This window comes from Ctenopharyngodon idella, chromosome 3, assembly GCF_019924925.1.
Source record: "Ctenopharyngodon idella isolate HZGC_01 chromosome 3, HZGC01, whole genome shotgun sequence".
In the NCBI taxonomy this organism is placed as follows: domain Eukaryota; kingdom Metazoa; phylum Chordata; class Actinopteri; order Cypriniformes; family Xenocyprididae; genus Ctenopharyngodon; species Ctenopharyngodon idella.
This window is the reverse complement of record NC_067222.1, coordinates 29224994-29243728: the sequence shown is the minus strand read 5'-3', so window position 1 is coordinate 29243728 and position 18735 is coordinate 29224994. Positions and strand designations below refer to the sequence as shown.

At 37.2% G+C, this 18735-nt stretch overlaps 2 protein-coding genes across 3 annotated transcripts; one reads left to right on the top strand and one right to left on the bottom strand.

Moving 5' to 3' along the window:
• Positions 1-367: 367 nt before the first annotated feature.
• Positions 368-6836, bottom strand: dcaf7 (ddb1 and cul4 associated factor 7). Of its 2 annotated transcripts, none has more exons than XM_051889828.1 (7): positions 6327-6836; positions 5811-5969; positions 4609-4720; positions 4104-4222; positions 3778-3987; positions 3572-3688; positions 368-1638 (listed from the first exon to the last, which is right to left on the bottom strand). In XM_051889828.1, exons 1-7 carry the CDS (start codon positions 6462-6464, stop codon positions 1462-1464), a joined length of 1032 nt encoding a protein of 343 aa, XP_051745788.1. In that variant the 5' UTR covers positions 6465-6836; the 3' UTR covers positions 368-1461. The 2 variants fall into 2 exon arrangements, with proteins under 2 accessions (XP_051745788.1, XP_051745789.1); XM_051889829.1 differs by having other exon boundaries at positions 368-1634; positions 3571-3688; positions 6327-6835.
• Positions 6837-7318: 482 nt separating this feature from the next.
• ccdc47 (coiled-coil domain containing 47) lies at positions 7319-15735 on the top strand. The gene is made up of 13 exons (XM_051889827.1): positions 7319-7474; positions 10543-10835; positions 10921-11013; positions 11095-11269; positions 11365-11486; positions 12126-12191; positions 12300-12401; positions 13071-13181; positions 13619-13704; positions 14149-14207; positions 14342-14451; positions 14533-14700; positions 14791-15735. The coding sequence occupies exons 2-13, from the start codon at positions 10551-10553 to the stop codon at positions 14869-14871; spliced, it is 1458 nt and encodes a 485-aa protein (XP_051745787.1). The 5' UTR covers positions 7319-7474; positions 10543-10550; the 3' UTR covers positions 14872-15735.
• The last annotated feature ends 3000 nt before the right edge of the window (positions 15736-18735 follow it).

The window sequence follows — 18735 nt, the reverse complement described above, 5'->3', positions numbered from 1 at the left end:
ATAGCTGGCTAATATTACATAATATTTATATATGTATCCAACACACATTTACTATTTCATCTAAATACAAGTTTTTAAATGCTACAAATGAATTGAGGCATTACATTATAATGAACAGTATAAAAAATGGATATTCATTTATATATTCGCTAAAGATTACATTTAACAATGTTACTAAATTATTAGTGTTTATAATCTGAGTGTTAGATAGCAAAATTAATCAAAATATAAAAATAGAAGAATATCTAGATCCAAGTCATTAGCTAACCAAATAAAACATCTGTAATATCCACCAATGACACGGATATATTGTGCATCCTTAAATGTTAGTTGTCGGGCCTTTACATGATGAATTACTACTGAAAGCTTTATGAAAGAACAAGAGTTTATTAAGTGAGTTTATTAATATAAAAGCATTATGGCTGGACACACACAGAACTACTTACGTATAAACACTCCATCTAAGAGTGTGAGGTGAGGATGAGGATCCCAAACAGCCTTGCAAATTCACTTTTGACTTCGGTCTCGACCGAAACGAGTGGCATTACTACTACATCATATTTGCATAAGAACAGAACAATTTCATGAACAGACCAAATGACTTGCAATGCAAAATTATTCTGGAAAAGTGACACTTTTGTCCTACCTTGTACATAATATTTATATATGTATACAGTACACATTTCACTTCAAGCACAAGCATGCTGAAAGGGGACTAATTTTGAAAAAAATAACATGGGGAAAAATGAACTTTCTCACAATTAGTGAGCAGTAATGCATCTTTAAATGAAAAGACATTTTGCTCAAGATATCGTCCACTCACACACTGACGTCAACAACGCAACTAACCGCTATGTGAGTCGTGAGCGTGTCTGAAGACCAATAATGAACGTTTTGCGGTGATGTCAAGCATTTTATCCCCTTACTATGGTATTGAACAGTTTCCAAGGCTACAAAAAAAATGGCACCTTCCTGAAACAAAAAGCAGGATCTGAAGTTCAGTGGATTTTTAAAACTGTATTAATCTTTGAAGTAATTATATCTTAATAAAAGGGTTGTATTGTATGTCCATGTTGGCAAATCCTTACAATCCTAGTAGCTTTTCTTTTTACCGGTCAAACTGAATAAACATGTATCTCTCCCTACACAAATAGCCATAGAATCATGGTAATTACAGTTGTGTTTAAGATAATGAGGACTCTGGGACACCAGCAGGTAGGAAAACAAACCAATATAATATATTGTGCAGAAACACAGATACTCATTCACACAATCTCATTCTCCCAGACAAAAGTTGCACACACATTGTTCAGACCGCTGTTCCCATAGGCCCGTTCATATCGTTTCCCGCTTGAAACCTCTAGACCTCAGGAACTTTAGAAAACAAGTCTCTGCTTTATTAAAGACCCTTTTCCAGCAATGCCCCCGACAGGAAGCACAGGTGTGCTTTAAGCCTCGTCTCTACACCCGCAGGATCTCCAGACAGTTGTTGTAGCAAATGGCGATCCAGTCGGGCTGAGTGGAGGCCCACTGTACGTTGTTGATCTCTCCCTCGGCTGTGTAGGCCAGGATGGGGTCCTCGATGGCCCGGGGCATCTGCTGGATGTCCCAAATCAAAGCCTGGTGATCGTCCGCTACAGTGGGATTTAAAAGAAAAGGGGGGCCAGGTAAAGAAGACTTATAATGAAACAGCACTGTCACGGTTGCTACAGTCTTAAGGCACATTCACACCAAGGACGATGACTATAACAATATAGTTCTAAAAACAGCACAGAGAAAGGATATTGATGGAATCCCTTTCAGAATGATTTTTTCCCAGCTGATGAACGATAAAAACAATGACAGCCAGAATCCATCCTACTTTAAAGAACTCAGGATTTAAGGCTGCAGCCGACAAAACTGCAGCACGTGCTTAGAATAAACAAAGATATTGTCTACTGGTGTGGACGCTATAAAGTTATCATTACAGCTTTCGTTCTTGGTGTGAACAGGCCATTATACTGACGCAACAATCATCTCAACAAAAAGGATAACAGAACTGACACATTCCCTATCGGACCATTCATGAAAAAAAAAAAAAAAAAAAGGCTTTGCACTTGTAAACAATGTATTATTTTATTATTATTTGCACATTGGTCCAAATTAGGGATGTCAACAGTTAATCGATTAATTGTCAACAATAATTTAAATCGATAAAACTTATCGATTTTTGATTAAGCAAGGTACGCGGATTTGTGGTGCATTTGGCTCATGTGCAAAACACGTGTAGTTAGGGCTGTGACGATGACAGGGCTGGATCTTTTGCTCAAATAATTGTAAAAATTACACTTTTAATGTGGTCCAAACTTTGAAAGTGCATTAAAATAGAAAATACAAAATCCTTGGACATGGAAAGCAATATAAATTTCAAATTTCGAAAGTCAAGTTTAATTATACTTTCCCCCAAAGATAAATATTTCATCATATATCGGGCTCTGCGCTTTGAGAGGGCTTTGGGACACAAGCAGGACATGGTGTCTCTTGTCTTCATGTTTTCTCTCAATATTCCAAAGCTACTGGCTATAAAAAATAAATAATAATAATTTCACTAAAATGATGAAACAAATAAGTTGTGGGAATGAATTCTTAATTTGTGGCCACAATCTATCTTTCCACCGTGAAAATAGAGGGTGAGACGGTATGGATTTGGGAAAAAGAAACGACATTGCATATCCAGTGGCATACCTCACAGAATATTGTTGAATTCATGGAAATTTGAGTGAGCAACCCACAAAACATAACACAAAGCCGCTTATGGCTTAATTCAAATTTATGGGCTCACGTACCTCTCTCATTCAGCATGAATCCAAATGTTCCATGGTTGCGATGTAACATTTGACTACTAACCAATTATTTCTCTTGTAAACAACTTTGTACTTCACTTGTGTCAAAATATTCACATAAAAAAAGAAAAGAAATAAAGAATAATATGTGCAAAAATGTGTTTTGTTGTACCATAGCTGGTGGTAGCAGTTAGTCTTGCTGACCGGCACAGCCCTACACGCCGTAGTTAAGTTTCATTTTACTTTAAATAACGATAATGTTAATTGCAAACTTTGCGAATCACATTGATTTATTTTATAATCCTACTACTAGCCTTTTATTTACATGTAGACTAAAAAAAACCTTTTCATTCTAATGAGGAACCTGCCATTTTGAGCATTTGCACAAATTATGTTATGCCAGTGACTATATGTCATTGCAGTATATGCATCTTGCAGTATTAAGGTTTATGATTAATCGATTAATTGATCGTTAATTTAAACTATAATCGATCATGGGAACGATCGTAAATTGACATCCCTAGTCCAAATAGTATATACTATTTACACAAACTGTTTACACATATACACACACACAACCATTCAAAAACTGGTTTATAGGATGTTTTAGTGTTTCCGAAAGAAGTCTTTATTTAAAGTTTTTATTTATCAAAAATACAGTAAAAACAGTAATATTGTGAAATATTATTACAATTTAAAATTATTGTGTGTGTGTGTGTGTGTGTGTGTGTACGGGCTGGTTTCTAACCTGCTGTACATATGTGGCAGGAGGAGTGTGGCGCCCATGCGATGCCGTTCACACAGGCACGATGATTATTAAGCCGAGCCACTGGCGTGCATGGCACACGCACATCCAGAATCACCACCTGACAACAATACAACAGCAAAAAGTGAGGGACATGAGAAAAGATGAGGACAAACGTGCTAATGAAGTAAAAGCAACTAAAAGAGAGACCTCCATGCCATCCATGGCCATAGTGGCCAAGTAGTTGGGGTCCTGTTTGTTCCAGCACAGGCGCAACAGCGGGTGGTGTTGAGGGTCCTCATAGATGATGGTGCTGTGCTCCAGGTGCCGCAGATCAAACATGCGCACAGATCCGTCGGCTCCCACAGACGCAAACATATCCCGACCGCCACCCGCACGGCTGAATGCGATGTCATACACCTTAAAGCCAATAAAAAATGCTTGATTTATTCCAATACAGCAACAGAGTACACAAATGCAGAGTAACAGAAAATGGCCCGCCAGTTAAAAGTCCTAAGAGGCGAGTTTTTACTCACCTCCTTGTCGTGAGCGATTAGTTGTGTTTTGACATGGCCTGACACCAGGTTAACCCTTCCCAGAACCTGTCCTGTCTCTAAACCCCAGATTGTGCAGGTGGTATCAATACTAGAGGTGCCTGAAAAAAAAAAAAAAGAAAACACACATACATGATGACAACCTGATGATCTTTTGGGAGGCAAACATACAAATGTGTAAAACGTTCATTTTTTCCCCCAAACAACAGTGTTATATAGTATTATATATACACTACTATGGTATTTAAGTATTTCTGTTATGACCTTTTGTCATTTTTTATTGGCTTATTTTATTATTTAATATTTTATTAAAATATTATTTCTATGATAGTTCTATTTTATTTAGCTTTTAGTTTTAATCATTTTAGTACTTCAACTAAACTTCTTTGAGTTCGTTACCAGGACATCATTTATTAATGGAAATGATTTTTAATAGTTTTACTTAAATTACAACACAGCCAAACAAACAGGCTACATGTTCTCTTACCCAGAAGATTGGGGTCCACTTCATTCCAGTCAAAAGATGTCAGAGGTGCGCAGAAATCAGAGTTCTTGTTATTATTCAGGAGACACTCCAGACGAGTCTCTGTGTCATTCACCTGACAACAAGATACAGAAAATTCACTAACTTCAAGTCATTTAATGTTCAATTTAATTAAACTTGACTATTTATTTTCTTAATACATATTCCCGGTCTTACTGTGAACAATTACTCAGTGCACATTTATTTGAAATATGAGACATTCCACCAAGAAGTCAATTACAGATGGATTCAACAAAGTCCCACAAAATAGAAGTAAAATGGGTTGTGAACACCATTTCATGTTCATTTCAGTGTCATACAAGTCAATTTGTAATGTGACTTATTTCAGAGTGAATATTCAGCAAAAAAAGCCAGTTACATACAAGTCAGACTGAATGAAAGATTACCAGGACACTGCCTAAACAGCTAATTGGCTTTTGAACAAGTGTATCAGAGGAACAGCATATAATTAAGTCAGTATTTTTATAAAAAAAACCAAAAAACCAAAAAAAAAAAACAGAGCGTTATGAATCAGCGTGTCAAATCATGATTCGGATCGCATGTCAAACCGCCAAACTGCTGAAATCACGTGACTTTGGTGCTCCGATGTGTGTACTGCAAGATCTTAATGGATCTTGAGAGAGGAAATTCCATTACTGGCTATGAAGGCCTCACTGAACCAACGGATTTCAACAAAAATATCTCAATTTGGGTTCCGAAGATTAACGAAGTTCTTACGGGTGTGGAACGACATGAGGGCGAGTAATAAATTACATTATTTTCATTTTTGGGTGAACTAACTCTTTAAGGGTGGGTTAAGTTGTAAGGCGAGGGTCAACAATATAATTAAAAATGTAAACAGAAATTAATTAAAGCTGTAATTACAAATATTACAGATATTTTTAAAATAAAAGTATAATGTAAAGACATGTATGTACACAATAAGTGCACTGTATCAAATTATTAATTTAAATGTTAGTACACAGTAGATAAAGACACAATATAAACTGGGACCCTTTTTTTAATGTGTTGTTCATCAGTGAATGTTCACAGTAAGACCAGGCACAAGCATTAATACGTAAATAGGGTCCATTTTCATCTCATGTTGACTTGAAGTGCAGTCATTCATTACTACTATCTGATGTGTACTACTATCCTCTGCATACCCTCCATATGCGCAGATAGTCTCCACTGGTGGCCAGCAGGTCTGGATAGACGCCCTTGGTGTCAGGGATCCACATGATCTTGGTGGTGGGGTACGGATGATCGAAAGTGTTCCTGCATACAAACTCTGAGCTCTCCTCCTCAAGACCCACCAGCTGGACCTGAACATCACAAAACAAACAGCTGATGTAACAATGTGCACACCACAATGAATCTAACGTTACTGAATTCATGATGCACGAGGTTCTGACAGCTGTCAAACCAGGACTCACAAACAAGATACAAATAACAGTTTGGTTAGTTATTTTAAAGTAATCAAGCAAACCACTTATTTATGTCCAAGTAATATATTTGTGCTCTATGGTTGTCATCCATGTTCATCTGCATCCATCATGTTATTATAAAATTTCCAAGTACACTTCTCTAAATGATAGCATGTCAGCAGCCATAAGAACACAGAACAAAGTAGACATAATGCAGATAGATCTGGGATCTATTGATGTCAAACAGCTGTTTACCTTGTTGTTGTATTCCTCGACGAAGCTGCCGAGCGCCAGCCTAAAGCGCTTGTCGGGTCTGACGCTCCAGTTCATGGCATAGACGGTCCATGGCGCCTCGTATTTGTAAATCTCTTTTCGTTTACCGTGCAACGACATGTTTCAACCCCTTGATCAGGTCGGCGAAAACCCAGTAAGAATTAGGTCGTTAAGAATAGCTAGATTTGCACCGATCGCTGAAAAAGGCTTTCAGCAAGAAATATGGTCTCGGGTTTGTGCCGCGAGAGACAAAGAGAATGTCATAACAATCCCTCAACGGCCTCGAAAACGAAGAGTTGCGCTCCGAGACGACACAAAACTTACTTAGTCGAACACAGAGATTAGCATTAAATATTCAGTATTGTGTGTAGCTAAAGGCCCATGTTTCTGCTTAGTCCCAACGGTTTTAATTCTAACTTTAGAAAGCCCTAAATAGGCCCGACCGCTCAACGGCGCATTTGGTCTGAGGATGTGCGTGTTTCAAAATAAAAGTCCCTCATAGAAAATGGGGGCTGAGCGCTGAGGTTATTTATAGATCTTGTTGCTAGTTGATAAATTTACTTTCACTTCACATAGGGCCGGTATTTCTGAATTTTCAGCTGTATTCTCTTCAGCCCTGAAAAGCAACACATTGCTATTGTAGAATAGATATAAAATGTGGCTCAAGAAATAGTAAAAAAAAAAAAAAAAAAAAAAAAAAACACAATCCACAAAAGAACAAGATTTAAAATCCTCAATATCTGAAATAAAGATAAGATTCCATTAACAAATATGGATGCCCGATATATATATATATATATATATATATATATATATATGTGTGTATATATATATATATATTTTTTTTTTTTTTTTTGGAAATATCTCATTTAAAACGCAACTGTTGTAAAGTTTTAGCGTTTATATCGTTTTCAATAATAATTAATATTGTTTGTTGGTATTACTCCATCTGATAATGCATATTTAGGGTTAATCATTATAAACGCCCCGATCTTTTCTTAATCTTATCGCCAGGGTTCGCAGAGCATTGTGGGTAGAGTCTGTCAGATGACCATCGCCTCTCCTGTGAGGGGTACAGCTGCTGTCACAAACTGTTAGCCACTGACTGAAAGAAACAGCGATATTTACAGGTACGTCTACGTGATTTGTGTCGTTATCGGTGGCTTTTCCTTTTAAACCTGTGAGTTGAAGTGATCGACGCAGCCACAGTGGCGCAGAAATGTCGCGTGGGATTTCTGAGGTTGATCGTGTAGCGGCCACAGCTAGCGAGCTAACGAGCTATCATCTGTGCGAGTGGAGTAGGACTCATGGGGGATGGGGTAGACAGGTCCGAATGGCTATTTTCTCATTCATTTGGAAGATTTGTTAGATTTGCCTAACACGACATGCGCAGAAAATGTGTCCGGTACTTTTTCTAGTAGTTTAGCGACAAAGTTTTAGTTTAGCGAGGAATTGCCGCTGGCACGACGAGCTTTTCCGAGTTTAGAGCTTAAACTAGGTTAAAAATTAATAACAATCCTGTCAACTCTGACTCTACGATTTACTATTTCGAGTACTTATTCCATTACTAGCCCTGTAACAGGTGGAGCATGACTTGACATTAGTTATAACTGACATTACAAACCTAACGTAACTCGTCGTCTTGGCAGAAGCTACTGACCTGACAGGATTTACACACAGTGGATTGGATGCTGCTTATACTGTCAATTATTCTGAATATGGACTCAATACAGGGCAGAAATGGAATTTAAGCTCAAAAAGCCCTTGTGATAAATTCCTCAGTTTTTTTTATATGTAACATACATTTCGGTTTTCATTGGTATTTCGTCTTTACGCTTAATTTACGAATATAGCCTTAGATATGAAATATGATTGGACTTTTATTTTTGTTAATTGGGTTGTGCATAATCTCATAAGATGGTTATTGTCCATAAAGTCTATAGGAAAGACTGAATCAGCTTAGCTTTAGTGTATGGCCAACCAGTATGTGCCATGTGATTAATAAAGACTTTCAGCCAATTAGAAGACGCTGGTTTCATTGAACATCTGAGGCTTAGGCTCTCAATCCCCCTCCCTGCTGGATCTTAGTTTCTATTGTTACTGTTTCAGTATTAAAACCATTTTGCATGTGTTAGACATCCTGGGACCCATTTGAAATTATTATTCCTTACAGTAAAAATGTGTGTACTGCACTGTTTAGCCTTCATTTATACACACTTGATGGATAAACCATTACTATTGTCATGCCACACATGCAGTACTGTTAGACATTAGGTTAAAATAACCTGCAATAGCTTATCCTTTTATGTGTGTGAGGAATTGCTATAATTTGCTTTACGAGTCTGTTTTTTAACATAAAGAAATACGATAGGTAAACGTGTTTTAGGCTTGACTCGTTTACAGTGTAAACATTAGTTTTCTTGGTATTATATGAGAACCAAACAATCAAGTCTTGTTTGTTTGTACTACAGCTGACTATAGCATACATTATTTATACTAGGGGGAAATGTTTTTGGATATACACTACATAATCCATAGGGCCATCTTATCACCTATTTAATCAGCAATAGTAAATGTATGCTATTATCATATATTTACTGTGTTGTTTGTTTACACCATTAACATTCATGTCAGTCTGTACCAACAAATAAGATTGGATATACATTAATACTACCCTTGAAAAGTTTTTTTTTTTTTTTTTTTTTTTTTTTTTTTTAAAGAAATAAACTTTCATTGTGCAAGTATATTTTTAATTAATCAAAAGTGACAGTAAAGACATTTTTGTTACAAAATATATTTATTTTAAATATGAAGTAGAGATGCACCGATAGCTGATTATTCGGAATGATATCGGTCGATACCGATAGTTTGGTTTTTCTTAAGGAAAAAAAAAATCTCTCTCAAATAATGTTGCAAACTATACAGGAACCCTCTCATTTGGTAAACTACAATATTAGAGGTTACAATTAACAACAAAGGTATTATATTCAGCTGCTGTTTATTTTCAGATATAATAATTACACTCAAATAAAAACTGAAATGTATAAAACTTAGTATCACATAAGGTAGTTTTCATAAGCACTTGTTGTCTTCATGGCAAATTTGCACAAATATAATTAACAGTAAATAAGCTCCTCTCTAGTGTTTTTTTATATGTAGATAGCTAAGGAACTGTGAACATTGGAAAACATTCCTGAGGTAAATTTGACATGATGTGACATATTGTTCACAAGCTGTTTTATTGACGTCTTTCCGCGGTTGAAACACAAATAAAGTGATTACATGAGACATGATACATTCTGGTAAGTTGTACAATATATTTCAACATACTTTTGATCATTCATGTTTTTCGAGATAAACTTGTATTGAAGAGGAAGAAAAGACTCGTGCTCCACACTGCCGCCTGAACTGATCATTACAGCGATCTGACACGTCACATTTAAGAGCGTCAAAACGCCATTTATTGTTTGAATTTCATGATAAAATGGACAGAATTTGAAAACTGAAACTTTAATTCTTAGCAGAAGTAATAAAGCACACTTATCAGAAGTAATAAAGCACAAATCTTTTTGCGATTATTGGATGGGAGGCGCTACAAATAATATTTGAAAAAACTAAATATATGAAAAAAACGCAGACCTACCAACCCTGGCTTGAACTACGGGTGATTCATAGGGTCAAAAAGAGCCTGGTTTAACATCACTATTTTTAAACTGTTAATGCGTTAAAATTCAACACGAGTGATTTTCTTCACACACAGTATGTATGAGTTGCACTCTGAACATGTCTTTCCGCACCCTTTTGATTGACAGGATATAATCAGCCCTGACCATCGGCAGTTTTTAAACAATCGTCCGATGGCTGATAGTGATAATAATAGCTTTTATCGGCCGATACCGATTGTTAGCCGATACATCGGTGCATCTCTAATATGAAGAAATGTTCATGTGACACCAAAGTGTGGAAAAATGGCTGTTGAAATTTCAGCTTTGCCATCAAATGAATATTACATTTTAAAATCGTAATAATTTATGGAGCCCAGCATGATATGCGGAGAGAGAAAAAAAAAAAAATATATATATATATATATATATATATATATATATACAACCCCAATCTTTTGAACAGTAGTGTAACTGATCACACATTTTGTTGTCGACAACATGAGTTCAGTTTTTTTTTGTCATTTACTGTGCAGCTTGAGCCATGAGGCACCTGGTCTTCCTCCTCCCAGCCCTGCTGCTCCTGCTGGCCCTTCCGGACACTAGGGGGCGCTACAACGATGACTTTGATGACGGGGAGGACATCGCAGAGTTTGATGACAATGACTTTGCTGAGTTTGAGGATGTCATTGAGGACCCAGCAGTCGATGCGGAGAAAGAGCCACCCCCACGAGCAGCCCCCTCATCCACACCCATAGAGGACGACGAAGACGAGGCCACGGTGGAGAACGAAGACGGCCAGGATGAGTTTGAAGATGGCGATGCACAGGTAAAGATGTGAAAAGCCATTCTTCTCCTTTCTTCTGCATGTCCAAGTGAATGAATGATTAAATCTTATCTGATCATTGTTACAGGATCAAGACATGTACAGCAAATATGACAACGAGGAGTTTGAGGGCTACGAGAAGACTAACCCTTCATTCAAAGACACTCTTATATACAGAGAGGTACAAAATAAATAAAAACCGCATTTGACCTTCACAGGCACTTCTAGTTTCCTCAGCTGACTGTGTGTATGTGTGTTACAGGTCCCAGCACACCTGCAGAACAGCTGGGAGAGTTACTACATGGAGATCTTAATGGTCACCGGTCTTCTTGCCTATATTATGAACTACATAATTGGCAAAAACAAGAACAGCAGGCTCGCCCAGGCCTGGTTCAATTCCCACAGAGAACTTCTCGAGAGCAACTTTGCCCTCGTGGGTAAGTGTAACTCTCACTCCACTTTGTTTCTTCTTCTTATGCCGTTTTCTCTGACCCTGTTTTTCTCTGACTCTCAAATGTGTTTTTATTTTTAGGGGATGATGGTACCAGTAAGGAGGCCACCAGTACGGGGAAACTGAATCAGGAGAATGAGCACATCTATAACCTGTGGTGCTCAGGACGTGTTTGTTGTGAGGGGATGCTGATTCAGCTTAAGGTAGCGTGTGTGTTTGAATATAAGGCCCTGTTTACACCTGGTATTAAGATGCATTTTGGTCGATCCGATCATAAGTGGATGACGCTAAATACAGGTGTAAATGGGGTGTAAAACGTTTTGAGCTTGTCCACTTTCGACCACTTCCAGAGGTAGTCGAATGCATTCGACCAGTTTGCTTTCATGTGGTCAAATGCATCCGAACAGCCGCAAAAGACCGCCTACTGACTTAATGCATAAACATTACGGGAAGCGCGCTAGCCAGATGGGATTTAAACTGAAGACCCAAGTTTGGTTTGAAGACAAGCACAATGTTCTCTCACCATTCCTGATTTCTAACACACACTCACCGCGTTCGGCGTGGTCTTGCGGCTGTCTCCGTATGTTTTCTGTCGTCTCTTGTGCGTTCATTTGTATATTGCACAAACTTACTTATTTTGTCCAGTAGATCAAAAGATCATACAGTAGATCATACATTAACCCGCCCATAGACCCTCCCCTCGAAAAAATCATGACAGAAGTGGTTGAAAGTGGACCAAAGAAACAAATTAAAATACCAGGTGTAAATGGGGCCTGAGAGAAACACACTGTTTGATATCTGTGTATTTACTATGGTGTCATTGTTTTGTTGTTGTTCTGCAGTTTCTGAAAAGACAGGACCTGCTGAATGTGCTGGCCAGGATGATGAGACCAGCCTGTGATCAAGTGGTAGGTGCACACAAACTCTGATGTATTAACATAGACTGATTACAAGTAGTATCTCAAATGGATGTTCAGAAGGCTGTTCCTCTTAGTCTCACTCTTCATTTTCCACAGCAAATTAAAGTGACTCTGAATGATGACGACATGGACACGTTTGTGTTTGCCGTGGGGAGTCGGAAGGCCATGGCACGAATGCAGAAAGAGATGCAGGACCTGGTTAGTCATAAAGGATTTACATATTTTAAATGAAATAGAATATTATGTACACTAATGTTTAAAAGTTTGGGGTAAGAAATGAATAAAGAAATCAGTACTTTTTCTCTGTAAGGATGCATTGAATGGATCAAAAGTGACCGTTAAAACATTTACAATGTTCCAAATAAATTCTTTTGAACTTTCCATTCATCAAAGAAACCTGAAAAAAATGTATTACGGTTTCCCAAAAAATATTAAGCAGCACAACTGTTTGGTAATAATAAGAAATGTTTCTTGAGCAGCACATCAGCATATTAAAGTGATTTCTGAGGGATCATGTGACACTAAAGACTGGAGTAATGACGCTGAAAATTCAGCTTTGCAACACATGAATAAATTACATTATAATGTAATAATATTTCCCAGTATTGCTTTTTTTTTACTGCATTTTTGATCAAATAAAAGCATAAGATACTTTTTTTTCACAAACATGGTGAGTGAGTCAGTGATGTTTATTTACTAACCATACTGATGGGATTCAGTAAGTTCATTCAGTGAAGTATTTGTCACTTGTTTTAAGTGCAGCAATAAAAGCAATAGAAAGATGTGTTATCACAGGTTTATTTTGTAGTTTTAATGTTGCCATGAACTGGTCTGTGCTAACTTTATTCGTTCTTGGTCTCTTTACAGAGTGAGTTCTGTGGTGATAAGCCCAAATCAGGGGCAAAATATGGCCTCTCTGAATCTCTGTCTATTTTATCAGAGATGGGAGAGGTCACGGATGGAGTGATGGACAGCAAGGTGAGCGCTGAGTCTCCCAGACAACGGCTGAGTTTGTCATGAGACAAACTGGACTCTATAATACAATCAGTATTGTTATTGTTAACTGAAACTATTTAAAATTATTTTGTTCATTGAAATAAAGCTAATAAACATTCATATGAGATGGAAAAACGTAATGTTAACTTTAACTAACTGAAATAAAATTACTACAAACAAAATATGTTAAAGTTAAATAGAAATGTATTATAAAAACAAATAAAAATCAAGTCAAAAACACCACAAAATTACTGAAACTTACTGTAAATTAAAATGAAAACTGAGTTAATTTAAAATAATTAACTATAATAGTATATAAACATTACTAAAAAAAACACTGCTTGAAATTTATATTTATCCATCTCTTCTCAATGTCATGGGTCAGTACTTTAACTTTATTTTTATTGTTCTGATTTCAGATGGTACATTACCTCACCAGTCATGCTGACAAGATTGAGTCCATCCATTTTTCGGACCAATTCTCTGGTCCAAAAGTTATGCAAGAGTAAGTCTTTTTAAATAAGTTTTTCTTATTCAATTCAATTCACATTTATTTGTATAGCGCTTTTTACAATACATGAGTTTGTCTACATTACAATTTAGAGTAATCTGTTATCAGAGGTGACTGTGTCCAAGTAATGGATTTCAGAAATGTACATATGCAAATCACGCAGTTAGCTAACAATGTATTAATTTAAACAATGTATTAATTTTAGGTAGAATCAATGAGCTCATTGAAGTTATGAATGCATGTTGTTAACAAAAACGATTAGGATATATAGAAAATTTAGCGTAGGTTTATGTTGAATTAGTTTGCTTCATCTGAAGTCCTCGCAGGACTCTCTAAAAAATATTCTTCTAGTAGTTTTTATGACATTCTTTGACTATGTTGGAGAGGTTCTTACTGGTTAATAAATGTTAATGCCAATGGTCTCTAAATAATTTTTAGGGAGGGTCAGCCCTTAAAGCTGCCCGAGACCAAGAAAACACTGCTGTTTACATTTAATGGTGAGTGAAATTCAAAATCCACAAATGCCAATTTTCTGTACTTGCATGACACTGGAACATTCCTTGTTTGTCAGTTTTATTTATTTATTTATTTATTTATTTATTTTTTTAATGTGATATGCTGTACTTCACAGTGCCTGGGATGGGTAACACATCTCCCAAAGATATGGACGGTCTGCTGCCTCTGATGAACATGGTGATCTACAGCATCGACAAGGTCAAGAAGCTCCGCCTCAACAGAGAGGTGAGTGCACACGCACAATCTGCATAACAACACATTGAATTAGTAACAGAGGTTAATGTGAAGCTTTATCTCGGGGTTTAGGGGAAGCAGAAAGCAGACAGGAACCGTGCTCGTGTGGAGGAGAACTTCCTGAAGCAAACTCACGCTCAACGACAGGAGGCCGCTCAGACACGCCGAGAAGAGAAGAAGAGAGCGGAGAAGGAGAGGATCATGAATGAGGAGGATCCTGATAGACAGCGCCGCCTAGAGGTATGTGTGTGTAATTAAAAAGCGGATCTTTTCTCTTATTGTGCTGTTATCTGCATCAGTACAAAATGTTCTCTTCCCTCTGTAATTCAGGAAGCCGCCCAACGTCGCGAGCAGAAGAAGCTGGAGAAGAAGCAGATGAAAATGAAGCAGATCAAAGTGAAAGCCATGTGAGACACACAAACACACACGTTCATAGACATTAGAGAAAGAATCTACTACTTCCACACCTGCTAAGATACACTCTTCTACATGAATGTTCATGCCATTTGATTGGCTGCTATCACACCCGTAGAAAAACTCTGTCCAGTCAGGAGAAAGCAGCTGGTTGTTAATGAGTAAATCTGATCTTTAAAAGACAACTGGATTGGAGATGGTCTGTTTGAACTGTGTGAACATGTTTTACTGTAGCAGTCATTTAAAGCATGTGTTTTCTACATAATTGCATGCCAGTTTTTAATTGCAATAGGATCAAGAATGTTGCTTTTTTGTGGACTTTGCTGTAATAAACTGGACGTTTTGGACCTTATCAAACAAACATGCCACTTTAGCCAACCTTTTTCAATTCAGTTGTCTCCTGGAGTTCAGTTTGAACCCTCCAAAGTTTTGTAGAGAGGACCTGTGCTTTCATTTCTACTTCATCCCATGAACGTTTCAGCTTTGCTTCTTTTAATAGTGAAATCAGAGAGTTTTTTAAAAGGAACTTGGTGAGTAAGAAAGCTGCTTTTTTGTACTACAGTGCTTCCTTACCCCTATTTCTAATGATAGCAAGCATTTTATAGATGAGTAACACGCACAGTGTCATTGTCTTTCAATCTCTTTCTTTTTTTATGAGCGAAGGCCTACTGTGAATTGTCACTGCTGAGGCAGCACAAACTCCTTTATATGTATTTAACAGAGGTGAAATTTTAATTTATCGTCAAGTCAATCAGAGCATCTATGAGCTTACATCATGTTTATGAGTGAACTTTGACTGTAACCCTTTTTTCTGTAACATTTGTTGAGACGCTAAACTAAATAAAACATTCTCTGAAAACATCTTTCTTCTCGTCTTGGTCCTTCAGTTGGTTTTTAAATCTCATCTGATTCAGACGTAAATGTATTTAAAAAGTGCCTATGGGTGGTTGACCCCACATTATAATAAACTAAGTTTCATATAAAGCTATTTTAAACATCATTTTGCTAATTCTTTTATAACTAATCAATTATAAAAAGTTTTTTGACCACATATTTATTAGGAGACCATATAATGTTTGTAAATATAAATTCACTAATTCATTACTTATTTTATCTTTTATCTTTATTTAAATGTTTTTTTTTGTTTTGTTTTTTGCACTGATGGACCAATATAAATGTGAACTAGAGAAGGCACAAAGTTGTTTAAAAATGCTGAAAAAGGTGACTTGTTACAGCATCTGAAAATACAAATTTCATTTCAAATATCATTTTTACCTAAATTCTAGATGTATATTAATAAAGTCTGTGGACATGTGTGCTTCAGTCTTCCAGATATATACACTACCGCTTAATAGTTTGGGGTCAGTAATATTTTTTTTTGATAGAAATTAATACTTTTATTCAGCAAGAATACACTAGATTGATCAAAAGTGACAGTAAAGATGTTACAAAAGATTTCTATATGAAATTAATGCTGTTCTTTTAAACTTTCTATTCATGAAAGAATCCTGGATTTTTTTTTTATCACCATTTCTTCAAAAATATTAAGCATCACAACTGTATTCAACATTGATAATAAAAAAAAAAAAAAAATTGAGCATAAAATCATCATAGAATGTTTATTTTTTTATTTTTCACATATAGAGATAAAGGAAAAATGTGGCTCCTCTGATATTTAACAAACCTTTTCACATCCTGTGCAGTATATGCATGACAAAAAATATACCCAAACAATGAATGTGTGTGAGTAAATGAGGAGTGCACAGTGTTTATGTTGAAACGTTCCTCTGTTCAAACAGCCAGTTTTCACTCACTGGATTCATTTATAAATTCATCAAGTTACATTTGATATAAATCTACACATTTTCTTCTTTGTCTATTACTGTGGATGGAGGGATACAAGAGTTACGACTCACAGAAAGTGGATCCAACTTTTACAGTTCTGCTTCAACTGCCAATATTGCGACTTATTTTTAAACAATGTTTAGCTATTACACCCAGTTTTCCTGTGTTATGAAAGAAGATCAGAGGCGTCACAAACTCTGAAATCTGGACTGTTAGCATCAGAGGTAGAACTTGACATGGCAGATGTAGCCAGTCAGCCTTCTTTACTGATAAATAGATCAATACGCAGATGTGGGGCAGAAAGTAAATTGATAATATAATCAAGCTGTTCAAAATGAACCGAATAGCGGTCTGTTTGATTTTGTCAGGTCTTGATGTCTGACTGCCTTTCCCTGATCCAGCGGGGTGTAAGATAAACAGTACAACCACACAAAAGATGAAACTCACAGGGACTGCTGCACAAAAAGAAGCCATAGTCAACGGATGGTACATTGTGATATTAAAAATGACCGTGACTATTCCTGTGGTGACAGTGTACATCCAAACAAATGTGCAGAATATATGCGCATGTATTTGCTTTGTTGAAGCTTTTTGATTCACATACGCTACAGGATGAGCCACAGCTAAATACAAGTCTATAGACATGCCAGCAAAGAATAAAGATCCTCCAATTAAACTGCAGCTGTGGAAGGCTGTGATGTATTCCTGTCCGATTCCAGTCACTCCACCCAGGTTCTGGATGATGTTCAGCAGAACTCGGATGTAATAGAAGAAATGAGAGCAGGCTAGATGAAGAAAGAGGAGTTCGTTCTGGGAAGAGGAAGGCGAGTTTCCTGGACTTGAAGGTGTTGCACATTGTTTCAGAAATAGTTCCACTACCACATAGAGGGCTATTGGAAGATTGACAACAAGCATTAGGATATCAAAGATTGTGCTGTACGATCCTATGCAGAGCTGGTCGTGGGATGAAATGTTGGAGAAATTCCCGTCTACACTCTGGGAAGATGAAGTGTTTGTTGTCCACATCTCTATTCTCTGTCAGCGTGAGAGAAGGAAAGTCTGGTGTTCCTTGATGGGGGGCAGATTTTTATAGTACAACGTCTGCTTGTGATTGACGTTTCTGTCATCCATTATCTGTGATAAATTTGCATTAAAAGGTCAGATGACCATTTGCAAAACCAACTTATTTCCCACTTTTTTGCCTCGGAGCATACACCTGTTTCAAGCAAAATCATTTGATTTAAAGTGACAAACCAACGCAGCCCCGCACATGACATGCTCACTGCAGTTCAGTCATGGCCATGTTGTTCTAATTTTTTCCCTTGTTTTAATTTTATTCAACCTGCTAAACAATCAGTCAAGGTGCCCAGGAAGATGTACAGCTTTAGCCTCAGAGGAGCCACTAGGGGCTGGTTGAGCGGTTAACTTGTCCAACTGGCCCAGGAATAAACCCCAAACAGCGGAAAATTTTTCAATGGAATTAGTTCTCAAGAATCTGAGTCTTTCCATTTGTATAAGAGAGATCATATCCGTAATCCAAATTCGAAAGGAAGGGGGTGAGGGTGACTTCCAGTCCTTCAGCACAAGTCTCTTAGCCACAATCATACCCAGGGTTAGAGATTGCTGTATTGTCCCCGGGAGGCAGGAGGTGTGCTGTGAAAAAAAACAAAGATAGCAAGTTCTGCATCCGGCGGAAGAGGCCTATTGTAAGCCTTGGAGTACCAGTCAAATATACTTGACCAAAATCCAGACAATAAAGGGCAAAACCAGAAAGCATGAGAAGTTGTATCCTCTGCCACCTTGCACCGGTCACACATTGGAGAAACAGAGGGGAAAATTTTATGCAGTTTGGTTTTAGTGTAATGCAAGCGGTGAACAACCTTGAATTGGATCAGTTGGTGTCTGCTGTTTACTGAGCAGACCTGTATCATAGCCTGACACTTATCCCACATATCGTCAGAGAGTTCAACTCCCAGGTCTTCCTCCCAGGCTGCTTTAAATCTCTCAGTAGGAGCT